This window comes from Anoplopoma fimbria, chromosome 14, assembly GCF_027596085.1.
Source record: "Anoplopoma fimbria isolate UVic2021 breed Golden Eagle Sablefish chromosome 14, Afim_UVic_2022, whole genome shotgun sequence".
Classification (NCBI taxonomy): domain Eukaryota; kingdom Metazoa; phylum Chordata; class Actinopteri; order Perciformes; family Anoplopomatidae; genus Anoplopoma; species Anoplopoma fimbria.
The window spans coordinates 19,205,728-19,233,151 of NC_072462.1; the positions used below are offsets into that span (position 1 = coordinate 19,205,728).

At 41.6% G+C, this 27,424-nt stretch overlaps 1 protein-coding gene across 1 annotated transcript; it reads left to right on the top strand.

Annotated features, from left to right (window-relative positions):
* The first annotated feature begins 314 nt into the window (after positions 1-314).
* Positions 315-26,847, top strand: LOC129102492 (low-density lipoprotein receptor-related protein 2-like). Its single transcript, XM_054612669.1, has 47 exons — positions 315-426; positions 1,193-1,315; positions 1,723-1,971; positions 2,481-2,594; positions 2,727-2,846; positions 3,118-3,243; positions 3,887-4,090; positions 4,970-5,138; positions 5,351-5,519; positions 6,089-6,311; positions 6,460-6,579; positions 6,716-6,934; positions 7,240-7,548; positions 8,016-8,234; positions 8,784-8,930; positions 9,061-9,309; positions 9,511-9,708; positions 10,036-10,284; positions 10,402-10,611; positions 10,748-10,999; positions 11,446-11,658; positions 11,775-12,023; positions 12,157-12,360; positions 12,462-12,728; positions 12,912-13,127; positions 13,252-13,434; positions 13,605-13,727; positions 14,038-14,205; positions 14,621-14,836; positions 14,945-15,174; positions 15,393-15,522; positions 16,112-16,305; positions 16,574-16,760; positions 17,493-17,705; positions 17,854-18,037; positions 18,139-18,340; positions 18,447-18,611; positions 19,544-19,789; positions 19,947-20,174; positions 20,661-20,795; positions 21,521-21,722; positions 21,828-21,953; positions 22,382-22,489; positions 24,811-25,047; positions 25,422-25,746; positions 26,040-26,133; positions 26,661-26,847. The coding sequence occupies exons 1-47, from the start codon at positions 369-371 to the stop codon at positions 26,724-26,726; spliced, it is 8,838 nt and encodes a 2,945-aa protein (XP_054468644.1). The 5' UTR covers positions 315-368; the 3' UTR covers positions 26,727-26,847.
* The last annotated feature ends 577 nt before the right edge of the window (positions 26,848-27,424 follow it).

Sequence of the window (27,424 nt, forward strand, 5' to 3'; positions counted from 1 at the left end):
AAATATACACCAATAATCTAGGCTAGATGACAGCAGAGTTAAATGGACATTATGACGTCAGACACGTCAGCTGATCGTTGGTCTTTCATTCAAGTCAATCTGCACACTTGACATCTAAAGAAAGAAGAAAGAGAGCTGATGGCAAACTACAAAGCTTTGATGGAAATAATATAAATGAAAATGTATTCATTTAGTTTTGTGAGTCACACTTTTAACAGGACACCTGGAAATGACGTCTGTTGATGTTTTAAATAAACACAGAAATAAATATATATGTCTATTATCTCGTCGCACCTGCAGCAGTGGCAGCTGATAAAAGCCTTTCCTCCCAGTGGCGCTGTTTGTCCAGACGAGCCAAGCGGGCCGATATGGGTTTACACCAAGTCATTTATTTGATTTGTTGGGCCAGTCTGAGCATTTCCCCAGGTAAAAAAGTATACGTTTTTAATAATTTGTGTGATTTAAATTAAGCAAAAGTGTGTTTAAATGAATCTACCTATAGGGCCGTGTTGATTTCAACATGAACGAGGCAATATGGCGCACAGTCCTGGACCCTTGAGTTCAGGGTTACAATAATAATAATAATAATAGACAGTCAGATTTGTGCATATATTTCATTAAGTCTGAGTTCTCCCTGTTTCTGTGACTGTTTTGTGACTAAACATGTTTGGGTAAAAGTGATTTTAAACAGGAGGGAAAGGGGCAGTTCAGTGTTTGGGCCTAAGCCAAGCTGGATCGAAAAGTGACCCCCAACTTTCCTTTCATATTTATTTGACCATGTGCTGCAGGAGAATACCATACCAGTCCTTCTGTTTGCCCATTTGAGGCCTCTGGTGACCTTTTGAATTGAGTTTTAACACAAGATCTCCTTGGTCTTTAATATCCTTGTTATTTCTTCCTTCTTTTTATACTTCAATAGTAATTGATTCGGCTACATAGGTGTTGGCTTTTCTTGTCTAGTATTAGGTCCTCTTGAAATAAATGCACTGTTATTTAACAAAATCAGTTTGAAGTTAGCCTCATTTTTCTGTGGACTTTATGAATTCCTGATCTAATTTTAGACAAAGTCTACAATTCCTCCTTTGTGTGCCTTGGACTACCCCCAGTGACCGGCTAGTTGTATTTTCTAAGCCTCCCTCTTTGACCTTTGTCCTACTGTTGGTCCCTGTCTCTCTATGTTGTACGTGTGTAGGTCAAATTTTGGGATGCCGTCACGGCGAGTGGCAGTGTGATGATGGAAACTGTATCCCTGGTGTCTGGAGATGTGATGGAGGTGGAGACTGTCTGGATGGATCTGATGAAATGGAATGCACTGGTAGATACACTTCCTGTCCCTGTGAAAAAGAACTGTTCTTCACAAATTGCTTCATAGTTTTATATTTATTCACCATAGTTGTTGTTTTCTTGTGAGCCTGAAATGGTTTACACCATATTTAACAGGGTTCCCAGTACAATCAGCAGAAATGACTGCAGGTTTATTAGTTTTTCACATTTTAAGTGAACAAAATCCTTTAAACGATTACAACCCAAATGCAAGTTGTACAAGAGCAGAAGCAAAAATAGTTTCCTTCCGATAACTGTTTATTTGAGTCATATTTAGAGTTTTCCATCTTAACATACAAGGTTTTATTGTGGAGCCACAAAAGGTTAGGGTTTGTGGTGTGTTTGGTTGAGTTGATTGTCAGTATAAGACAAAGCTTCAAATGATTTTCTTCCCTCCAGTGCTCCCAGGCTCTCCTGGATGTCCCCCAGGTCAGTTTCCTTGTGTTGACTCTGTCGGCTGCGTTGCTGCGTCGGCCCGCTGTGACGGACTAAACCAGTGTCCAACCGGCTCCGATGAGGAGAACTGTGCGGCTACAGAGGGCTGTTTGGACTCTGACTGGACCTGTCGGAACCACATCTGCATCCCCAAAGACCTGCGCTGCAATGGACTGAACAACTGCCTGGACAACTCTGATGAAGAGGACTGTGGTGAGAAAGATGGAGGGTTGAATGCTGTGCCACACAGGGCAATATAGAGTGAAGTATATTTAAAGGGCCAGTCCACCCAGATTACAACAACTTGTATTTTCTTATTATCTACTGAGGTAGCTTTGACAGTTTTGTTTTAATTTTTTAAGGTATTGATACAAACAATATGTGAGCTTTCTTCAGTCCAGTCTGGTCTTAAACAACATATGTTTTATGCACTCAGTTGCTTTGCTAAACACATTTTTGAATAAAAATAACGATTAGAACAAATTAAGGTATTTCTATTTAATAAAACCAAAATTATTTGCACATCTAAATATCACCAGACCTAAGATAAACAATTTTTTTTTGTAATCTGGGTGAGGTAAGTCCTTTAATCAATCAATTGATAGTCATTTTTAAAGCAGTAACAGAATCAGAGTCGGTTTCAAAAGATGTCAGACTCAACCAGGTGGCCCCTAACTCAAGGCAGGTATAAGAAAACCTACAGTGCGTCTTTCCCCTTACAGGTCTGTGTGGTGAGGACGGCATACGGTGTCCTGAGGGGACGTGTCTGAGTGCTGAAGAGAGGTGTGATGGTACTAATCACTGCTCGGATGGCAGTGATGAGCCCATAACCTGCGGTAGGTGACGTGCAGATTTACCTAAATCACACTGCTGCCGTTTGCAGCAACAAACTATTCTGACTCTTTACCACAACTTTCTGCCATCCTTCTGGTGCATGTATTTCTGTAACGCTGAGCCTCCTCCTGCAGGTCGTATTTGCTCTATGAACAACGGCGGCTGTAGCCACATGTGCGTTGATGAACCCTGGGGAGCTCTGTGTGCCTGTCCTGTTGGAAATAAACTCTCTTCCAATGGAGCAGTCTGCGAAGGTGTGTGTGTGTGGGGCAACGCACTATTCACTTTCAACATGTATAAAGCAGACAAAAAAACAGTAAGCGTAGCAGCTTGGAGTGGCCCTGCTTTTGCCGGTATCACATTTGACCTTTTACCCCATTTTAGATTATCAATCTGAAAAGATTACAGAGCACGCTGAGTTTTAAAAAGAAGCAATACTTTTGCAGCTGTAAAATCACTTCTTTCTAAATCTGCTTTGATGCACAGCTCATGTGTTTGAAGCTAAAACCCACACTCTCTCCTCAGATTTGGATGAATGTGCCCCACCCTTTGCCCCCTGTATGCATCACTGCACTAACACCATAGGATCCTACTATTGCCACTGCAGAGAGGGCTTCAAACTGAATGGAGGCTCCACATGTCTGGCTACAGGTAATGAGGTGGTAGTTTTCTCTCTGTTAGTCCAAATCTAAGGTGCATATATTGAGCATACACATGTCAAGGCCCTCGACCTTGTTTGGTCCCAGTTTAGCCTCATCTTGATTTTGGGATTACTGCAAGACTATTTAGTCACATCAATCAGCCTGGAAGTACAAATCCAGTGCTGGTAATTGTTGATGAGCTAGTGATCAGATTAACTGTATGATGTGAACCTACTTTGGATTTAGTTTCATCCTCTGAAAAGATCAAACCCACCATCAAACATCATGCTGTGCATTAGGACAAAAGATTATTGATGCACTAATTGGCCAATTAATGTGACTCAGTTGATGACTAAAGCAAGAAAGAAAAGTTCAACTAGATCAAAGACAGAACTTGAGATTCAAAGGATCGAGCAGGTTACATCAAAATAGGCTTTCCAACTGAATTTTTGGTAATAAAGGATGATAAAATTGTCATTTTTCTCATGCATTTTTTAACTTTGTAACATTCTACAATTGTCTTTCTACATTTATCTCGGAGTGATGTTTGAAGTAATCCCTTATGTTGGACTACCAGTAAGTACAATTTACCCAAATGCAAATCTTCACACTAACTGTGCCCTTTTATTTCCTGAATATATCCATGCATCCAGGTAATACTACCAGATTGCTGATTGTTCAGAGGAGATCTATCGGGCTGTTGAATGTGAAGACTCAACAGTTTGAAGCTATCAACACTCCCGTGCCTGACCCAGTGGCCTTGACTTTTGATTTTGCCCGAGGCTGGTACTTCTGGGCTGACAACCACGGCAGCATTTACAAAAGTGATGGACAGCACAGCTGGACAGTCTTTACTGGTAAGTTGATCCAAGATCTGTTTTTGTGTCATTTTTAAAGATATTATAGGTGATTGCAGCTGGTTGTGTAATATAATTTAAGTAGTTTACCTTGGCTTTAACACCCAATATAGACATGTTATGGCATCATTTTCTTTTTGATAGTCTTCTAGAGGGGTTCCCAACATGTTTGGCTTGTGACCCCCTAAGGTGTAGCTATGTCTACTTGGGATCACTTGTCACCAGTTGGACGTCTTTTGTTTAAATACCATTAGAAAGTCCTGAAACACCTAAAATCATAATTATTTCCCCCCAAAAAACTGATTAAAATGTCTAAAAAAAAAAAATAAATAAAAAACCTTATTTTGTGAAATTTAAGTATTTTTTTCTGCCTTTTACATCCCCTAATTACCCCTCAACCTTCCAGCTTTTACTTTTAACCCTTTCAGGGTGACTCAAACCACTGGTTGGAAACTACTGTTCTAATATATAATTCGACTGCTTCATAACATTTTTCAGCCCAGTAACAAATAACTTGTGCTTCTCTCACAAATTTCAGTCCTATATTTCATTTTAGACTGGACTGCAACATTTGGATGTTGCTTCATCCTAAAAGTAAAGTGTTTATTATGTGCATTAAATCACTAAGTGGACCTATACGATATTATGTTAACCACAGAAGGTTGATTAATCAAAAATGAAGCGGGGAAACACAAATAATTCAGATTCAAGATGCAACATAATGTATAGTTATTAAACTTGTTAGAACTTTACGTTATTTCATTTTTAAGGTGACTTCATGGAAGTACCAAGTACATTTGTCTTTAATTTGTCTCAAATCTAACATGTTTGACATAATACATGATGATTTCTGATCATTGTTATATATTTTTTTAACAGGGGAGCCTGGAATCAAGGGTTTAGCTTGTGATTGGTTGAATGGATACCTTTTCTGGACCAATCAGAAGACTGAGTCGATCTACATTCAGTCAGCTGATGGGAAAAGTTACACTACTCTGCTGAGCAAAAACACCAGCCCATCAGAGTTGGTGCTAATACCTGTGGAGAGGTATGCTACTTTTATTCCGCCTGTTAATCCTATTTGAAATAATTTAATATTAATAAATGATCATCCTTGTCTCAGTGAATGGCAAGGCTGCTTTTATTATTTTCAAGGTGTCTGAAACCTGGAAAATTGAGTCAAAATCCATCCATCACGCATGAAATCAAAGAGGTGATGAAACACTGGTTGGTGCTTATTCAATGTCTCTTCCCTCCCAGCTTGATGTTCTGGATCAGTGCCGGCCACGGTGACAGAGTGACGATAGAGAAGTCATGGATGGACGCGTCGGAAAGAAGCACTCTGACTGTGCTCACCGCCCAGTCGGCCCACAGCCTCACTGCTGACGTGGGTTCCAGGAGGCTCTACTGGATCAGCGACTTCAAGAAGGTGAGTTAGGGAGGAAAACGCAGATACACACACTGGTGTACATGAGTTAAATGCATTCTATAATGTCTTAGATGTATAGAATTAGGATGCATAGTGGGCCTTTTTCACAGCAGTGGTTTGTCAAAACACAGGTTCAAGTAATAATCATGATGGCTCCATTCTTTTCAAGTGTCCCAGTAAGCCATGACAGTCTGACAGCAGGCACAATAACAAGACCCTGAAACGGTAAAAAAGCTAAATTCAGCCATCATTAAATTTTGATTTAAATAGCTGATTTCCATATTTCCAGTGCGAACATTTTTTTTTACAAGAATCCACATGACAGAGTTGTTGTCATCTTTTCAAAACATTGGTCAAAAGGTTGGGTGTCATGGCCCAGAACTTTAAAAATCCTGTGTGCTCACTTCATTTCTAAGGTCATGAAAGAATAGAAAATAAGGTGGAGGAATTTCTTCACACTGAGTTTATATAATATCGCATAATAAAGTTTGGTTGTCAGTATGGATTCATTTTGTAAACAATTTGTTCGTTTTCCTTCATATACCGTGACCATGAATTATTTTCTGCAGTCTATAGAGACGGTGAAGGTGGACGGGACTGGCCGTTACTCCTTCACAGGGCTGTTCAACAGGAAACCTGCTCTCGGCCTGGCTGTGTTTGAAAATAATTTCTACTGGGTGGATGACAAAGGACTGTGGCAGGTTCCACAGAACCAACCAAACCAGAAGCAATTCCTCTGGAAAGGCTCTCTGTCAGTATTGGCAGTTTACCATGAGCTCCAGCAGCCCCAAGGTAATAATAATGATGATAAAGTATTTAGTGTAGACAATTAATTTCAATACAAAACAGTACAAGTACATCTTTTTCAAGTTCTAATAGTTGTTTCTTTTATGTCTAAAAATATGACTCGTATTTCAAAATGCCTTGTGGTGTTCAATAGGTTCTTCTGCTTGTACTAAGACTCCATGTCAGCTCTGCCAGCTAAGTAAAGTCAGACCTGTTGGGTTCACCTGTGCATGTCCAAACTCCAAAGTGCTGATGCTGGATGGGACATGTGAATGTAGGTTCATTGTAACTTTACTTTGTCATGACTTGTATCATATCGTGCCAGATTATTTAACTGTCGTTTTTTAGTCCTTTTTAAAATCTCAACCTGAGGGCTTAATTAAAATGTGTTAATCCTTTCTGTCCCACAGATCCAAGGTTTATATATGCTACCATCACTAGCATCCACATGCTGGAGTTCAGAGGCAGAGACTACACTCAAATCCAGCTCTTCTCCACTGACGACGGCATCCTATCATTTGATCTGGACTGGTACAGAGACTGGCTGTACTGGGCTAACCAAACTGGCCATATCCAACGCACCAGTCTAGCTCAGGTCAAGACTGAGGTGGTCCCAACACCTGTGCCAGGTTAGTGCTTTGAGTTTTCCCAAACCGTATTATGACTTGACAGAAAATGGAATGTCAAATAGATTAAGCGTTTAAGTCATTTATCTAGCAAAATACCACACACGTCCTTGTTCCAACACAAATCTACAGATAACATGATTTATGAATTATTAAATAATTAATGGATGGATTAAAAGTTGGTAATAATTGTTAGTTTCGACTGTACGTGATGGTCAGTAAATGCCACGAACCAACTGGCTACTTGGTCTTATTACATCTTTCTGCACACTTTCTATTTAATCTACTTTGTGTTTCCTTCTCTTTAGTTTGTCTGATAAAAATCGACCAGAGGAGAGGGAACCTTTACTGGGTGTCATGTGATCAAAACAGCATCGGCACCGTCACAGCCGACGGCCAGTACCCACGTCAGCTGTACCAAACGACGAAGGAGATCCGAGACCTGTATGTGGACTGGCTGAGGAGCAGCATCCTCTGGCTGGAGGAAGACAGAGTCCTCACCATGAGCATGATGGGAGGCAAAGCCAAGGAGCTGCTGCACTTAGCGGGAGAAATCAAGGGGAAGATGGCCTTCGACCTCAGGGCTAGCAGTCTGCTCTGGAACTCCAAAAGGGCAGGTCAGTGTCTTGCTGCGGTGGGTCAGAACAATAAAATGTTGTTGCTGAAATGTCTCTCCAGCTGTGACTCACCAGACAGAGCTTAAAGCAATATAAGTTTAAAAAGAAAACCCCCTAAAAGTACACATGCAAGTTTGGATCATGTTCTTTTTTTTATTCAAATTTCCTTCACATAAAAATAAACAAGGGATTAAATTTGCCATGATGCTGCAGCAATAAGAGCTGGCTGAGCTATTGATCATGTTGTGTTGAGTTAAGGGGCTGTAATAAACAATCCTTTGAGTCACTACTAGTGTTAAGCAGTTTAACATAATTGTTAATTTGGCTCAAACAGTCAAGAACTTTGTATTTGCTGATGTCAGATGGTATATCAAACTTAATTTCTCAACATGTACACCATTTTTGAGAGTGAATATTTCCACAGTACAGGCCTGTTGAATGAGTTTTGGGTCTCGCACTTTTTACAGGTTTGACAACAATGAGTTTGCTGCAGGAAAGAAGCCATCGAGCTGGCAGGAGATGGAACGTTTCGGGCTCAGTCATAGCTGCCTTTGAGCCCTTCCTGTTGTCCCTCTCGGATGATGTCATAACTCTGTGGGACCGGCGCAATGGGAGCGCCGTCCAAGACATGACAGTGAGAGGTCATGTGTTCAGTGTAATCGCTGCACTCGGGGACGTCGGCACAGGTCAGAACAAGTTAATCTGCTAGGGAGGGAATAAACATTTGTATACAGATTCCTGCTTTTTATTTATTCTATGTTATGTTGCTTTTACCTGAATCTGATTTTGGTTTAAGTAGATTTATTTTATTTTTTTTATTTTTTTGGACTTTATGTTCAAGGATTTTTTTTGTATGTGCCAAGTCTTTGTGTTGATCATGTCAGCTGCACAGTTGCACACAAAAGCCAATTTACAGCATGTTTTTCCACAGAGTTTGAGAGAGCCGTTAATTCATGTTCCACACGTCAGTCATTTAACACTGTATACTGCAGGAATGCATAAAAACAGATGCCTTACTTTTGAAGAGACTTTTCCATTCTGATAATTATCCCTAAGCGACATGAGGCATTTAATTGCATAAACACAGCAAACACAGAATTGGCACTCATCAATGACGACAACAGTTTAAAAAGCACATAGACTTAGAAATTTGTGGTAGAGAACATTCATATGAAAGACCCAGATTTTTACACTGACATGCTTCTCAATTTGCTTGATTCCTTTATTCTCCATAGTGCCCAATATTGCAGTCTGCAATGAACCCTCTGTGCTGTGCCAACACACATCGGTCTGCCTCTCTCAAGCCCAGCTGTGTGACGGGAAAAAGGACTGCCCCGAAGGGGACGATGAGGAATTTTGTGTAACCACGTGTCCTTCTAAAGGTAAAGTCTCAGTATCACTTGAACATATTTATTGGCACCTCTTAAAACCACGTGAGAAGTAAACATATTCACCACTGACTCGTCGTTAGAACTTATATATTTTCTTCTCTGCCGTAATTTCCAACCTTAGACGATTTCAAGTGCAAGGACCGTAGGAGCTGTATCTCCAGGGATCTCGTTTGTGACCGTCGTTCTCATTGTCTTGATGGCTCAGACGAGATCAACTGTCCCACCGTAGCTTCTCCTGCACCTCGGGCAAACGTCCTGAAGTGTCCCATGGGCTCAAAGCCATGCGAAGACAGCTCAGAGTGTGTTTCATACAGACGCGTGTGTGATGGGGAAAGCGACTGTCGGGATGGATCAGATGAACAGGGCTGTGGTGAGTTTCCCAAGATGTAATCTCACTTATTGGGGAAAAAAATGCAGTTATAGAAATACTCATTCTATTTTTCTTCTTTTGCTCAAGCAAACTTTTATTTGATTCTTTAAATATAATTTTTTTTTAAAAACACAATTTTTGACAAGTACTAATTTAACTCCTTTTTGGTTTAATTTATGCGATTACTGCTTTACCTTCAAGATGTTAATCAATCAAACAAAATGCCACCCGCTATCGAACCCCCTGCTCGGACTGTGCCGGCCTGCAGCAGCCCCTCGGTGCTCTGTCCCCATTCTGCTGCTCACATTTGCATTTCTCCAAGCCGATTTTGTGACGGGCGCCAAGACTGTCCTGATGGCTTCGATGAAGAGAACTGCATGAAAAGATGTCCCTCTAAAAGTAAGATTTAATTTGGAGTTTGGCATGCATGCTACTGCACTAAAATGTTGTTTTTCCATTGTGTCCTGAATCTTGGCGAGCTAAGAGGTGCATTGTGTAACATGTAGCCACATGCTCCAAAGAAAAAGGGGGCAACTAGCTGTTAACTGATATCAGTAGATATCTCTGCATAACAATACATGGAGGTCTTTTACATAATGTCAACACTGTACCCTCTTCACATTCTGTTGATAATGTTAGTTAATTTTTTTTAATGTTTTAAACTTAAGTTCTGGCCAGGTCGTACAGATTGCACCTTTTATTTGTTTGACCTAAATTTCCGTACAGGTGACTTCCGCTGCAAAGACCGTAGGAGCTGCGTCTCCAAGAGTCTGGTTTGTGACGGCCGCTCTCACTGCCTCGATGGCTCAGATGAGGTCGACTGTTCGAGTGCAGCTCCTCCTGCGGCTCAGGCAAACGCCCTGAAGTGTCGCATGGGCTCCAGACTGTGTGAAGATGGCACAGAATGTGTTCTCTTCAGTCACGTCTGTGATGGAGAGGGAGACTGCCGGGACGGATCAGATGAAGAAGGATGTGGTGAGTATTCATTCAAAGGTTGCTTTTTATAAGCTCTTTTTGGTGAAGCACACTGTGCCATTCCTATTTACATAAAGCTTTACATTTAATAACTAACTCTTGGTGTAATCTTTTTAGATGCTGCAGACACCACTGCTGCCACTCCTGCTCTTGAAAATTATCTGCTCTTAAATGAATCTCCTTCACCCACCCAACCAGCCTGCACCAGCCCGTCATTTCTGTGTGAAGGTTCTTTTTTATGTATCAACCCAAAACAGCTATGTGATGGAAAGAAAGACTGCCCCGATGGATCTGATGAGAACTGTGTAAAGAGATGCCCGTACAAGAGTGAGTTATTAAACCTGGTTCTTTGAAACTGAGTTTCCAACAAATATGATGGTTCTTAGTCTGGAAATTTGAAGTAGACCGAGCATATTTGATACAATTCCCCTCAAGTTTTTTAATATTATTTCACCCTCTACAGGTGACTTCCGTTGCAAAGACCGTAGGAGCTGCGTCTCCAAGAGTCTGGTTTGTGACGGCCGCTCTCACTGCCACGATGGCTCAGATGAGGTCGACTGTCCGAGTGTAGCTCCTCCTCCTGCAGCTAAAGCAAACGCCCTGAAGTGTCGCATGGGCTCCAGACTGTGTGAAGATGGCACAGAGTGTGTTCTCTTCAGTCACGTCTGTGATGGAGAGAGAGACTGCCGGGACGGATCAGATGAAGAAGGATGTGGTGAGTTTTATTTTTTTGTGCCAGTAATGCTTTTGCAAAATGGAATACACTTGAAGATGTTTTGTAAATGAGCACAGTGTGTTAATGAAGCGAGCAAGTTCTCTGTCAGATTTGTTGCAATCCCAAAAGAGATCCTTGTAGCTTAAAAATCAAGTCTTATAGTTTCAACCTTAAAATTGCCTGGATACCTTTCCCATTTAAGTAACTACATTATTTTTGAATTAAAGGGATATTAAGAGAGGTTAGTACAAATGAGAAAGATCATTTGAGAATCAAAGTTAAGAAAATAAAATGATACCAGTTGCTTATGATGGAGACTACTAGAAGTCTCGGATCTTGGGCTTATATTTATAGTTATTATTACAAATGTAATCATATGGCGACGATGTTTTAATGTTTTGAAACAGAACTTTAGACTTTAATTTACCGTTGTGTTCTATTTGTAGATGCTGCAGAGGTTGCCCCTCCCACTTCTTCAGAAAATGTCCACTTAAATGAATCCCCTTTAACTGAGCCTCCCACCGAGCCGCCCTGCACCAGTCCTTCATTTCAGTGTCCAGGTTCCTCTCTGTGCATCAAACCAACGCAGCTTTGTGATGGAAAAAAAGACTGCCGCGATGGATCTGATGAGAACTGTCTGAAAAGATGCCCTTACAGGAGTGAGTAGTCCGATTACAGGCTGATTGAGACACTGGAAAAGTGAAAGGTTACGTTGTTTTTGTTATATTGTTGCTTTTGGATAATCCGTGATTGTACTATATGTCTTCCTCCTTAGATGATTTTCTGTGCAAGGACCGTCGGAGCTGCGTCTCCAAGAGTCTGGTTTGTGACGGCCGCTCTCACTGCCTCGATGGCTCAGATGAGGTCGGTTGTCCTCCTGCAGCTCCTCCTGCGGCTCAGGCAAACGCCCTGAAGTGTCGCATGGGCTCCAGACTGTGTGAAGATGGGACAGAGTGTGTTCTCTTCAGTCACGTCTGTGATGGAGAGAGAGACTGCCGGGACGGATCAGATGAAGAAGGATGTGGTGAGTTTTCATTCAAAGGTTGCTTTTTATAAAGGTAATAAATGTAAAAGTGCAGTGAAGCAATTTATTTAATTTTTTTTACGTGAAACTTTCCACTTGTTCAACTAACTTTTAATATTTATTATATTTTTAGATGTTGCAGACACTGCCACTCCTGTTCTTGCAGAAAATGGCCACCTAAATGAATCTCCTGCACCCACCCAACCAGCCTGCACCAGCCCCTCATTCCTGTGTGAAGGTTCTTCTCTATGCATCAACCCAAAAAAGCTATGTGATGGAAAGAAGGACTGCCCCGATGGCTCTGATGAGAACTGTGTAAAGAGATGCCCGTACAAGAGTGAGTTATTAAACCTGGTTCTTTTGAGATTGAGTTTTCAACATATGTGCCACTGTGGAAGAGGTGGTTTGAACATTTGATTATTCTCTTGCCCTCCATAGCGGACTTCCGCTGCAAAGACCGTAGGAGCTGCGTCTCCAAGAGTCTGGTGTGTGACGGACGCTCTCACTGCCACGATGGCTCAGATGAGGTCGACTGTCCGAGCGCAGCTCCTCCTGCAGCTAAAGCAAACGCCCTGAAGTGCCGTTTGGGCTCAAAGCCATGTTATGACGGAGCAGAGTGTGTTTTGTACAGCCACGTATGTGACGGAGAAAATGACTGTAGGGATGGATCTGATGAACAGGGATGCCCAGAATCCTGCAAGCAAGGTTGTTTCACTTTAAGCATTTGAAGTTTTAATTCAATGTAATATGTGACATAAAAGCACTGTTATTTTGACTCGTAAAGAAGAAAGCAGAGTGCAATATAATAAAAAAAACGAGCACCTTGAAGATTAGCTGTGATGCTGATTCATTCGATTGCTCATACCTTATATTTGTACTCCACCCCAGGGGAGTTTGAGTGCGCCAACGGGAAGAAGTGCATCCCTGAGGCTGAGGTGTGTGATGGCAAGTCGCAGTGCATGGACCAGTCCGATGAACTGGACTGCTGGAAACCAACAAAGGGCTGCGAGTATCGCTGCGCCGACGGCAAGCGCTGCATTCCAAATAAATTCCTGTGCGATGGAGAGAGAGACTGCCTGGACGGCGGGGATGAGGTGGGCTGCGGTAAGTCTTCAGATCCATTTTTCAAATATTCCTCCGTTAGTGACGAGGCTGGTTGGGCTGCATAATTCCTGTCAAGAAATGCTACAACTTTTGCGTTTGACACTTGTTTTTTCTCCCCCTCCAGACGAGGTTACTGATGCAACAACAGAGTCTCCTCTTCTCAGTCCTGCATCCACTTGCATCACTCCTTCAGTCATCTGCCCGGGTTCATCACTGTGCATCTCTCTAACTCAGCTGTGTGATGGGCAAAGAGACTGCCCTGATGGATTTGATGAAAATAACTGCATTGTCCAATGCAAAAACCCAGGTAAGGCTGAGTCCAGCGATGACAATTAGGCAAAGGTTTTTGTATCCTAGAACATAAATATGCCTGTCTCTGGGCAGTTTTGATCTAAATGATTTCAGATTAGCACTTTTTCAAAACCTCCACTGGTATACTGACTCCTCTTTGCTCCTCCTTCTCTTCCTGCACATCAGAGGACTTCTTATGCAGCGACCGGAGGATGTGCGTGCCCAAGATGGACGTGTGTGACAGTCGTGCCCATTGTCACGACGGCTCCGATGAGAACCAGTGTCAAACAGCAGATCCTACGGCTCCATGTAAGCCAACAGTAAAAAAAATAATATGTAGAAGATGCACTGCAAGAACTTTTTATTGATATTGTCAGCAGCTGGAAGTCTTGCTGGTCAATACACACTTCTCGTATCAATCATACCTGATGTGCTTGCTGTGTAAAATCCCCATAACGACACACCATCGCTCAGCCTGCAAGCTCGCATAACTTCTCATACATCATTTGTCAATCATGAAAGCAATCCCTGACTTCACTGTTTCTTTGCCAAGCTCTCAAAAGCTAAGTTTGGTGTCTTCATAACCCTTTTATATGCCTCTTTGTTTCTCTCTGCCAAGCCTCCAACAATGCTCTCGGTGCCAGATCATCCCCACTGAGGTGCCGCAAAGGTTTTAAGCCGTGTAAAGATGGCCTTGACTGTGTCATGTACAGCCATGTGTGTGACGGAGAGAGCGACTGCCACGATGGATCGGACGAAGAGGGGTGTGCCGCTCAGTGCAAAGCAGGTCTGTTACGTTCATAGAGCTGGTGAAAAGCAGCTTAAAGCGATGTTGCAATCTGCTTTTTCAGTAACGTGGAACTGAACATTCATAATGTTAAAGGACTTTGGTATTCATCATTCTGTTTCCAGTTGTCAAAGCTACATCATGAACATCATTTTTCAGCCTTAGTTCTGTGGTGTTTGGGATTGTGTGCTTATCATGTGCACCACTAATGGCCTTTTCTTTGGATTTACTGTTGTTGAAGTTAAAATGTTAGTCCACTGCTAGATTGGATCAGGAAACCACCAAGGTGTTTCCATCACTAAATGGAAATTGGATAGTTTAAGTGTTAGACCAATCGGTTAATTTTTTTTTTTTTTAAATGGATGCTCTAAATTCAATTGATTGTCTTTGAGGAGTTTCTTTTTTTCTTCCCTAGGTGAGTTCCGTTGTGCTCATGGGAAAAGATGCATCCCATCGGAGCAGGTGTGTGACGGGCAGAACGACTGTCAAGACCGATCCGATGAAATGGATTGTTCGAGTCTGATTGAGGGCTGCCATAAGCGCTGTGACAACAACACTCGCTGTATACCGGAGACCTTCCTGTGTGACGGCGAGAGAGACTGCGCTGATGGGTCCGATGAAGAGAAGTGCGGTAGGTGAAGTCCCTTTTATATAGAAACTTTGATCAAACCAACAGTCAGACTCAGTAAGATGACTGTGAACATATGATTACCACCACATTTCTCTTTTCTTCCCCCAGGTGTGGTGTCCTGTGCGATTAACCAGTATCGCTGTCTTAGTGGTCAGTGCGTGTCTGAGGCCCTGAGATGTGATGGATACGCCGACTGCGGTGATCGATCTGATGAATTGCATTGCACAAGACCCCCGCGCTGTCCGACACAGCTCCGATGCCCGAACAGCCACGAGTGCCTGCAGAGAGAGTGGCTCTGTGACGGTGAAGACGACTGCAAAGACGGGTCGGATGAGAAGGTAAGGCACTACAGTTGGGAGTGAAGAGAAGTAGACTCATACTAATGAGTAGAAGCAATAATCAAGAGGGACTTTCCCTGCTTCTTGAAAATGTAATGGTTTTTGGTAGCGCAAACTCGAGCTTTGAATGGCAAATAAGAGGATTGGGGGCTTTTTTTGTTGTTGTTGTGAGGCTGGGAAAGCAGTGTTTAAAACTTGGTCTCATCATTTGTATCCAGAACTGTGTGACGTCACCAGCAAAGTGCAGGGAATACCAGTGGCAGTGTGGAGACAGCAGCCAATGCATCCCCGTGTCATGGAGGTGTGACGGGAAGAAGGATTGCCACAACGGCGTGGACGAGGACAAATGTGAGCAATGTTTACTCTCAAATATACATGCAACGCAGTGCCACAAGTCGTCTGCAAACATAGGAGCACCCACGGGTGTTCAGGCAGGTATGTTTGGTCAGTGAGGTTTATTCTCTGTTTCAGAAGCTTTTTTGTTTTCATACAGCATTGGTTGCGTTCAGGTCTAGTCGGATTAGTTGTAAAAGGATAATCTTATCATTTTCAATTTGAGACAAATTCTTTGTTAATTATAAATCAGCAATATCAATTTCATGAGCTGAAAAAAAAGATGGAGGATACATAACTTGCGTGGTCTATTAAGTTTAAAGAATTGAGGTGTTCAGAATGTCAGGCAGTTGCAGGTATGGAGTTTGTCAGTAATTCATCCTTACTGTAATTTTGAGGTACATTAAGCTGCAAAAGATGTCATTTATGGTACTAATGAAGAGGAGCCCCTAGTCGATTTCATTGCCAACTCAATGTGGCTTAATGTAGGATAGTGTCTATACATATCTGTTTGTTTTTATCGGTTTTCTTTATTCTGAGTGTTGAAAACATATGAGTAGCGGAAACTCTGAAGAACAACAAATCTGTGCATCTGCTTTCACAGGCAGCGAGAGAAGCTGCGCCCCTCACCTTTACCAGTGTGGCAGCGGTGAGTGCGTGGAGCCCCGCCTGGTGTGCAACAGCTTCACCAACTGTGCCGACAGATCGGACGAGGGCGCGGGATGTGCTCGACGCAACTGCTCCAGTCCATCGGCTCCGCGGTGTGACCACCAGTGTGTCAGCACCCCAAACGGACCGGTCAGTGCAGAACAGATGTGGCATGTGGTTTGTTTTCCTGTCCGAGGCTGTTGGCACTGCTTTGTCCCAACCTTAACTTCAATATGCTTAGATGGAATGGCAAGCAAGCTACTCTTGGCCCAAATTCAACTTAGAGTCGTCACTGTTTTATGAATGTGTCATATTTCATTAGCCTGTCACAGCTATGTCAAGAAACATTATATAACATTTTGACTTTATTTTCAAATGAAGCTCATAAAAATGTATTTTCTTTCTTTTTTTGTTGCAGAGATGTTACTGTGCTCCAGGTTTCAAAATACAGTCCAGTGCCGTGTCCTGTGTGGACATTGACGAGTGCAACGCAGTGCCGCAAGTCGTCTGCAAACACACCTGCCTGAACACCCGTGGGTCCTACGTCTGTCACTGCCTCCATGGTTTCTACCTGGAGCCTGACAACAAAAGCTGCAAAACCAAAGGTACCGTGTGTCTGGATGCTGTCTCTGCTCGTTTCTTATGTTCTGTGAATGCAATGCTTTTTAGCAGCTGACCGTCAAATCTTGGATGTGGGAGCACTCTTTAATATTCAAAAAGTTTTGAAAGTAATAATTAAGCCATCATAACAATGATGTAAAACCTATTTAAATTACCATATTAAAATTGACTAAATCCAATGGCTGCCCACACAGTAGCAAATCAGTATACCATGGAATACCCCAACACTCTCCTTCTTTTGATTCATTAATTTCCCCACTCCCTGCAAACCAATCATCATCTTATATAAAAATAAAAAAAATGCTTTGAGTGGTCGTAGGACTAAAAAAGTGCTATAAAAGTACAGTCAATTTACTTTTTATAATTATTTTAGTTTTTATAGATAAGTTAATGCTTATGCAAGCATTAACTAATGTGGGGGGGGAGTCTTTGACCACTGGAGGGCTTTAAAATTTGAACATATTTAGATTTAATGAATATATCACCGTTGGCTGTAACCTATGAATATCTAAGAAGTTGCAAAATTTCAGGTATACACATCCTGCAGATGAATGTTTACTTCATATATGGGTAAAACTAGAGAAAAACTGTATAAACTTTATTTTTTTACAAAATGATCTTTGCTCTTCAATTTTTTGTGCTGTTGTATTGGCCTATGTTACTCACTCTGGAGAGGAGCAAGACCAAAAACTCACCAGTCCTGTTTCCATCTCTAGACGAGCCTTTGCTTCTGGCGTCGGTGCAGTCAGAGCTCCTGCTGCTGGGAGTCCACAGCAGCTCTTTGCGTCTCCTGTCCTCTGCCAACCGGCCCGTGTTCTCACTGGACTATCACTGGGCCCAACAGAGAGTCTACTGGCTGAGCCCCGACTACCAGAGCATCCGCTGGGCTGACATGAAAAACTCAAACAGCAAAGGGACACTGATCAAAGGTATGGCTGTCGTCTGGATGGTTCACTTAATATACAAGATTTTAAGCAAATGATTAACTCATAGCAATCGAATGAATGTGTTTGATTTCAAGCCACCCAGCAAAATAATTCGGGGAAGTTTAGACTGTAAAGTGAGATCTCGTTATAGGAGTGAAGTCGGATTTCATCGCAGTGGACTGGATTGGTAAGAACCTGTACTGGGTGGACGGAATGGTGGGTCAGATTCTGGCTGTGAAGCTCAGTGATACCACAGTGAGGTCTCAGGACTACACTGTGGTCCTGGGTGAAGATCTGGAGCAGCCAAGCTCATTGGTGCTCCTGCCACACAGAGGGTAAGGTGCTCGTTTTAATGAAAGGGGGAAAAAAAAACGTTTAACAGATTTCGAACTTGTATCGTTCATTGTTTCATGCATTGCTTAATGAACATTTTCAGGATGATGCTTTGGTCTGAGATCGGCAGCACCCCTCAGATCGAGCAGTCTGGGATGGACGGTTCAAAGAGGAAGGTGGTGGTGAGCCAAGGCTTGAGCTGGCCAGTCAGTCTGGCCTATGACTTCCTGGACAACCGGGTGTACTGGGCCGATGAGAAACTGCGCTGCATCGGCTCGGCCTCTCTGGATGGAGACAACGTCAAGGTAAACACCGCCATCCATATTTCAAAACAAATACTTGAATGATGTTTGAGAATCGTTTGTGATTTAAGTTGGTGAACGCTGATGGTGGTTTGCCTTCCTTTAATAGATCCTCCAGCTAACCGAAACACCGAGCCCTTTCTCCGTGGCAGTCTTCAATGACAGAGTCTTCTGGTCTGACACCAAAAGAAGAACAATCCGCTCCGCTGACAAGAACACCGGCAAAGACCAAAAGGTCCTTCTGAAGAGACCAGGGCAGCCGTTTGGACTGAAAGTGAGTTGTCAAAAAATAATTCTGACAGTTTTTTTATAAAAAATTAAAAAAAAAAAAAAATCAGAAGAGGAATACAGAAGAGGAAAATTACTGCCAGGCAATGTGACATTCACAATATCGGATATCAAACATTTTATATTATGCATAATGTGCAGAGGGTCTTTATAACACTTCACAATTTGCATTTTGCTTTCAATGGTAATTTTAAGCGTTAAAGGTAATTGAGGCGAACCAGCAAACTTGTTCCTCATTCCAACAAATATTTTGTCCATTTCTTCCATCTTGCAATGTTGAAATAATTTCTCAATCTTAGTATGAAAACTATCTCTTTAGATTGCATGAATCTCTTTAATTATTTCAAGTCAGTTGTCTACTGTAGGGGGGTCGCCCTGTAACTATTTACAAGTGATTGTTTTTTCTTTTCTGCTGCCGCTGTAAATATTTTCAGGAGTTATCATCCAAATAAATTGGCATGACGGTCAATGGGATCTGCAGCAGGGATTGGCAGATCCAAAAAATGTGGTGGTTATTTGCCTCATCATTTGCGACCCAGTTTCCAACTTCTTTTTAAGAAATATTGGCGTAACTGTAAATATCTTGAAAAGTCATGTTTTCCCAAGTTGTATTTTTCACTTAGTGTCTGAAAGCTCAGTAATGTGTTTTACCCACCAGTTGCGGGGACTCTTTGACTTTTAAGGCTGTGGTTGCAGCCACTGGAGAGCTTTATAATTTGAACATATTTAGATTTCATGAATCTATCACTGTTGGCTGTAACTATGAATACCTAAGAAGTTGCCAGATTTCAGGAAAACAACTTTTCATTTCAGTTTTTTATCCTCACAGCTGAATAACTACTTTTTGAGCAGAACCACTACATTGTTAAGTCACAGCCATGAGCCTTGATACTCATGTCTCCTCTCCTCTCTCCCCAGCTGATGCACACCCTTTCCCAGCCAGCCATATCCAACCCCTGTGACCGGCTGCACTGCTCCCACCTCTGCCTCCTGGCCCCGGCGATGAGAAGCAAGGCTGGGTCTCTGGGAGCCCCGTGGGTTAACGGGCCTGCGGCAGTTTGCCGGTGCCCAAAGGGGCTGCTGCTTTCCAAGGACAAGATTACCTGCTCTCTTCCTGTGGATTCAACGTTCATCCTGTTTTTGTCCCGTACCACAGTCTATCAGGTGAACGGTCTCATTGTGTTGTAAAGAGCAGAGAACCTGCAGGCCTGTAATTGCCAAACATTTCCTTTCTGGTTGGAAGCCTTTTTGGTTAATACACATTTCTTCTCATGCTCTTTCTCGTTTCATCCTGTTCTTCATATTCTCCCATTTCTTGTAGATTCACTTGAACTCCATGCGTCGTGAGGGTGTTTCTCTGAAAAAAATGCCAAACGGCCGAGTTTTAGCCCTCCCCGGAGTAACTGAGGCCTCTGGGCTGGACGTGTCCATCCAGGATCTTTCTCTGTATGTGGCTGATGCAGGACAACAATCTGTAGATGTGCTGAAGCTGAGCAGCTCCAGGTCCAGACAGGGACTGATGCCTCAAGGACAGATCCTCAAGCTGAGGGTAAGCATCATCAGCTTTCCAAAGGAAATTTAATTTTCCTTAGATCCCTCAGGCTTTTTGTCACACATTAAGTTTTTAATGGACTCAGACCATTAAATAAGATTGTAGCATGAACAGTTTCTGTAGTTGACAAAAAAGGCTTCCATGTGTTTTCATGACATTCAGTATTTCCTGGTTTCTTCTAATAACTACTCTCTTCGTTATGCTTTGGTCTGTTCATCCAAAAAAATCTTCAATTGGGCTGATTTTAGGTTTGCATACTTTAGTATTTTTTTGAAAGATCTTAATAATGGATTGCAGGTGAGGAAAAAAAGGCTTGTGTAAATCAGTTTGAGAGTTGTCATCCTATGATGAATGGTAATCTTGGATAATTGACATTTTCAGGTGGTTCACAACAATTGGAGACTCTTATTCAGCCTTGCGTTCGAGCCAACATTTCTAATGGCAAATTTTAATTCTGGAAACTAAAATTCTCCGTCCCACAAGGATGATCAAGTCACAGCTCTGGCAGTTGACTGGGTGACCGCCAACCTCTACTGGAGCAGCACCGCCAGGCCTGATCTCCACGTGACCTCCCGCCATGACGGCTACACCACCTCACTGCTGCAGGGATCGCTGAAGGTGAAGTTGGCTCTGCTTCACCGCTCACATTTGCTCTTCTCTGCTCATCCATCATCTATTTTACCTCTCGACTATGCATGACTCTTTTCTCCCTGCATTTGTTTTTGTTTAACCCTGGCTACAAGGTCTTTTGACATAGCTGCTGTACTTCTCTTGTTGACAGTCTAATATTGTCCTGACAAAAGGCCTCCTGTATTCAGAATATTAGTTTTTTCCAAAGATAGGCAGAGACAATACATTTGACTTGCTGAGCTGTAATTTTTCAATTATCTAGCTTCAAGATTTTGTCACAAAATTTGTTTAGAAGATTTTTGTATTCAGTATCATCAACTATCAACAATTGCGAACAAATCTAGTCAGCAGATTTTTGCATTTACCCAGCCTCAGCCTAAGACTAGTTACGAAAACAAACAGATCTGCTCTTAACTACATATTTAGTGTTGTATTTTGTTGTAAAACATATTAGTGGAAAGCATCCATCTGACCTGGTATGAGACTCAATCCGCACCGCCCGACCCACAATAAATGTGTTAATAAACCACCCCTGTACTACCTCAGTACTTCTTTGACCTGCCCGCCCAAACTAATGACATTTTCTAGCACATCTGATCCTGCTCGACCCTCTGGTTGACCTGTTGACTTTATTTTCTTGGCCCAAGACAATTATTTTGCAGTTATTTGTCCTTTCCTGGTAAACTTATCCCAGGTCTTGTTCTTCCTCTCAGTGCACCACCTCCATTGCACTGCATCCCCCCTCTGGACAACTCTGTTACACAGCTGTAGTCTGGGCAGGGGGGAAGAGCTCGACCGAGGTGAACTGCGCCTGGATGGATGGCCGTAAAAAAGCAGTGCTGTGGAGGAAATCGAGCATCCCCACCTCGGTTGTCTTTTCCAAACACGGAACCATGATCTACTGGGCTGACGCGGGTGAGGAGTCAAAAAATTCCACACACTTGATGACTTAATGAGAACACTTTTATTTTCATTTTTTTTGGGCCTGTGTTTACCTGCATGGTTACTCTTTTTCTCCAGGTGAAGGTGTAATCAGCTCTATTGGAGTGGATGGAACAGGATATAAACAGTACAAAACAGGGCCAGGCCTTCTCACCGCTTTCACACATGTCGAGGACATCCACCTCTGGGTCACCATGGACAAAGGTATGGCTGGAAGAACAGGAAGAGCAACATGGCTTTCAGTATTACCTATTACCTAAAACCTTTGAAGACTCAAACACCCACAGTGTCTTTGGGAGGGAGTTTTAGGGCTTGTCGTATTCCACTCTAATAACCTGTTCAGTCCTGCTGTAAAATTACATTTCTCATACATCTTGGCTTTCACCTTTTTGTTTCATCCATCTTCACCCCCCCCCAGGCAGCAAATGAATGTAACAATGAATTATTTAGGCACCCTCTTCCCAGCAATCTGCACTGTTATACATCTTAAAACCTCCACTTGTTAACATCAGCACCTTTTCTCCTCCATCAGAAATGACTAATGAATGCTCACACTTTCTATTCTGCACTATTTTGTGTAAGTTTGACAGAATTTTTGCTTTTCTTCTTGTCTTTGTTTCCAAACTGTGTAGATCTAACCAAACTGTGGTTCAGTGACGGTCTCCAGCCTAACCAACTGTGGTTTGAGACAAAGACCAGCGTGGTGGAAGTCAAAGGCTACAGCAACGACAGTCAGTCTGGTAGGTGTCTATAGCAAGCTTCAATGGGAAAGGTGGACAAGCTGTTGGTCAGCACCTACAATCTTCAACAGGGAGACAAACGAAAATAACATGCAGGGATGACTGTAACGCTACAGCAACTTACGCAATCTGGTAAACTTGTTGTGAAACTAGCCTCTTTATACTGTGGCTCATTGTTGAGATGACAGCAGTTCTGTAGACAGGTGATTTTAACATAATTTCTGCCAATGAGAAGGACTCTCAGATGGCCACTAGATGGCAGGTGAGGCATGACAGGACTTTAGAATATTCCAGAGCAAACTGGGAATGCAAAAAGTGTTGAGATAAATTGAGCAGGTATTATTACTATGACACAAATAAAGTGAGACCACAAGAGCGATATACAATGGTATAAAATAAGACACTCTAATGATACTTTAGTTAAGACACATGGTTGGCTTTATAAACAGGTCATTTGTGAAGTTTCTTACTTGTACCAAGTGATTAAGATAAGAATCCTTTATTAGTCCCGCAGCGGGGAAATTTACAACTGTTAATATATTTAGTGCAAAGGCTAAAAAAAAATAAAAGTAGCGTACAAAGTTATATAGTTTCACAGAACATCAGAGTTGAGAAAACGGGTGGGACACTAAAATTCTGTCTAAAAAATGACTGCATGTTTTTTTAAGTTTAAGAACTCTTCCCACTCAGGTAAACACTATTATGTCAGTTGGCACCATTAGCTTTGAGGTGCAGGCTCACCTTCACCATGTTGAAAGCCACCTAGAGGCATTCAAAATGCTTCCAATCTTGTGTCTTGCACCTTTTTAGACAGGAGAAATGTATAGCATGACTCACAGCACCCAGCTATGTTGTAAGCAACCTATCAACCACAGGGCTTATTTACCAGCATGTGGTTAGCACCAATTTCACAACCATTTTAACATGCAATCATGACATGTGTCATGTGGGGTTTCTGATAGATTAAAAACAAACTGCTTGGCTGCTGAAATTATTCATGCCAAGCTGCACACTGCCAGCTTAATTTGGAAAACAAAAAGCCTGCCAAACTAGTTTTTGAGTCATAAGTCAGGCATGTTTGTATTTTCACCTCAACGTTCTGCTTCCTGGTTCTGAATACAGGAAGAAGAAAAAAGTGTGTTATTGGACACTCAGGGCAGAATGAAAAGACTCTCTCAGAGTTGAATAGATGGCAGTGTGATGTGATCTCTGCAGAGGGACTTGGCAAGCTGTGTGAAATCCCAGTCTGTTGTTGTATGTGTGTGTTGCAGTGGGGAAAGAGTGACGATGAATTGAGCTCAACACCCACTTTGACAACACACCCTCTTTCAGTCTTAGCATACGATTGCAAAAATAAGGTTCCAAAGAAACAATTGTTGATGTTGATAACACTCAAACATTACTAACATAAATGTACATCATAAACAGTAAAGCAGCCTCTGAATCAAATATACACAGCTAACTGAAGAGGCCAATCATATTGTAACATTACAAAACACACTCTTGAATGCTGTAGTACTAGAATAAAGCACAGTTTGTACTTAAACAAGAAATGAAGTGATACTGTGGATATGTTCAACAGTGCACATGCAAATACAGTAAAGTTTTTACTCTATACAAATTTAAACTCCTATTCTTTGAACATGATAAAATGTGAAGTAGTGTTTATATTTATTTGCACACATCCAAAGGCCCAATGTCGTCTTTCACAATTGTCCTGTAACAAATGTTCGACACAGATTATGTAACAACACACAGCCATGGGGCGCTGATTTGTGCCAACGACAACTGTCGATTGACATGGGAGGAGCGCTAATGAATGCTCTAGTTTGCGCCATAGTCATTTCCTTGTTATTGCATGATACAAGCAGTAGACATGTATGTAGACACAAGAATGCCCATTTATATACAATAGGACAAGATTAACAAATGTGTCAATAAACTCCAGGAAGATGAGCAACTAAGTGCAAGTTGATAGGATCTATAAAAAAATAAACGCTAAATGCTGCTGACACTTTTAGGCCTATGAGGAACCGAAAGAAGAACGCGCTTAATAAAATGGTAACCCAGTTGCAAGCTAGAAGAGATGCTATCTAAACGTAGGATCAATTACTAAGAAGTGAAATTTCTAATTAAGCGGACAGCAATTCATGATAAATCAAAGTTTCTCCCCATCCACTTTCAATTATACCTCCAATAGTTTTTTTTTGTTTTGTTTTGTTTATTTTAAGCGTGAACAGCTGTCTCTTTTGATTTCCTTCCAAAGACTGTCATGGTTTTGTAACTGAAATTGCTAATCCTCTCTTACCCATTACCTCCAGGAACTAATAGCTGCTCCAAATACAACGGCGGATGTGTCCATCTGTGCCTGCCCCATCCCGGAGGTCACACGTGTAAATGCGGCCGGGGATTCAACGCCGTCGATGCCACCGCCTGCACGCCGCTCCCCGCCTGCCCCGCGGGGGAAGAGTCCTGCTTTGACGGTACCAAATGTATCAGCAGCAGAAAGTTCTGTGATGGACAGGTGGACTGTCCAGACCAGTCGGATGAACAGGACTGTGAGTGATCATCCAAATCTTTAATTGCCCAGCTAAGTAAAAGGAGATGTAGCCAGGGCTGGTGAGATAATATAATAATCCTATTTAAGTCAGTTATGTCCTCAGTAAGTTACCAACGTTTTATTAAACTCAAAAATGTAACATGTTCAAACGGATGCCTATGTAACATCCTTTTTTCCCCCATGTTTTTCAGTGTTTGATTGTTATTTCAATCCCTCCCTAAACAGTGCATGAATTGAGGATGACTCATATTATTAATTATATTGTGTTGATAGACTTATTTTTGAGATTTGAGCTTTAGAAATACCTAAAAGTTGCATTAACGTTAAATATACTCTATTTACCATAATGACTATTATTTACTTTCTCTTCAGGTCCAATCACAAATTCTGCGTCTTTCGGGACCAAATCCATTGATGGCCGCCTTCCCAAGTCTTCCCACTCTCCTCACCCCAACAACGCCCAAAAGAACTCTGTACTCTCAGTTAAGAAAGACTCTTCATCCTGTGATCTCCAACGCTGCAGCGGTCATGGACAATGCATCACAGAAGGCAAAGACACTCGCTGCCATTGTGCGGCCGGTTACAAGGGAGAGTCCTGTCAAGTGGCAGAATCTGGACAGAGCCACGTGGCTGTGATCCTGGGTGTCTTCTGCCTCGTTGTTGCATTGACGGGAGCTGCGTTTATTTTTGCTAAAAGGTACCGACCACTAGGATGAGTTTTCTTTTGCATCGTGGACAGAGTGATTCACTTTTATAATGAGCGGTTGGCAGAAATGCATCCAGCCGGATTGTTGTGTATTCCTCCTTAAGCAGCTAATTTCAGTTTTTGAAACTTTACACAGACTACATATTGAACATTAAAGCCAGTTGATGTAGTGTTTATATTTTTTTGATTTCTTTCTTTAGAGACTCGTGGACCTATTGTGTGCTATACAACTCAATGACCTATGGAGAAAAAAACATTTTGCTTTTAAAATCTCATTTCAATAGGAGAGGCTGGCCGTTCAGAAGCGGATCCATGGATAAAGAAACTCTGATGGCAAACATGGGCCTAGCAAATGAACACTACGAGTCAGACTCTGAGGTAAAACCTCAGGCCAGTATAATTTAATTTAGATACATGAGCAGAGATGTTTCTTTTTATTCAAGAATATGAAACGATAATGTCACTCATTTTCATACTTAACTAGCTGGTTAATTTGAAACTAATATATATCTGGTTTCAAATATGGTGACAAATCACACATATACATTTAAATGCTTTTGACAGACATGCAACTTTTGATCCAAGTGTGAAATTCTTTATCCTGGATAGTAGTTTGAAAAATATTCTTCACCTCAATTATTGATGTCCTTCTAATCAGATTGAAGTAACTTCTAGGCCAATTCAATTTACAGATAACTATTTTTTTTGAAATATTTATATTTATTTATTTATTTTTAACTTTGGCCAAAGGAGGCTGAATTGAATAAGTTTTGTTTATTTTTTAATATATCAAATAAAATTTCAGATTGTTTTTTGTCTTCTAAGTCTACCCATAAATTGGGTAAATTTAATAAACTATGAGCTGCTTTTATATGTTTGTAAATCCGATGTTTTCTTCTCCCCAGGAGCTGGAGTCCCCAGTAGATCCGAAGAACCCCCCGCTAGCCATGAAGTCACTACAGCTCAAATAGAAGTTCTGTGTTCTGCATTACACATTGACAAATAATGTCTGGGGATTGATTTCTCTAGTGATGTCTTTTGGTGAATTAAAAGTGAGAAGAAATGAACCCAAAATGATTTTTTTTTTTTACTGATTTTTATTTATATATATACATCACAAAATTGAAATGGTAACTTGTGTACACTGACCCACATTTTCCATTTTTGCCTGTCCCTCACACAAAAACAACGTTCCGTTTATTGCGTAATGTTGTCCTAAGTGAAAGAAAAACTACATGGCACTGGCACATAAGATTCTTCCTTGAGATACATTAGAATTTAGTATTAGTATATAGAAAATTCTCGCCCAAGTAAACAAAACAATTACAATTTTTCATCACAAACTTCTCTGAGACAGTGTTGGAATGGCATACAAATATCTGATCATTAATAAATTATTGGACAAACTGAAACTTTGATCTGAAGATTGCGCTCCGAAGTCATTAGGATTCATCTTCTGGGAACCATGCACGTCTGTTCCAAATGTCATGGTAGTCATCTTACTAATTGCCAAGAGATTGCACCAAAAATATCAACCTGCTGGTGGAAATGGAGGGAAAGTCAGAGGCATTACCAATTTAGTAATGGACATGGAAGATTTGCCCTCTTGGGACCACTAAAAATAAATAAACATTTTACTCAAAAACAAATACTTCCTTGGAAAGGCTTA

What these genes read in the sequence shown, in the direction of transcription:
- LOC129102492 (XM_054612669.1), top strand. Translation starts at nt 369, where the DNA reads ATGGGTTTACACCAAGTCATTTATTTGATTTGTTGGGCCAGTCTGAGC. An exon ending in CTGGAACTCCAAAAGGGCAG is followed by an intron (nt 7,549 to 8,015) that starts GTCAGTGTCTTG and finishes CACTTTTTACAG; the next exon opens with GTTTGACAACAATGAGTTTG. An exon ending in TGTCCAATGCAAAAACCCAG is followed by an intron (nt 13,435 to 13,604) that starts GTAAGGCTGAGT and finishes CCTGCACATCAG; the next exon opens with AGGACTTCTTATGCAGCGAC.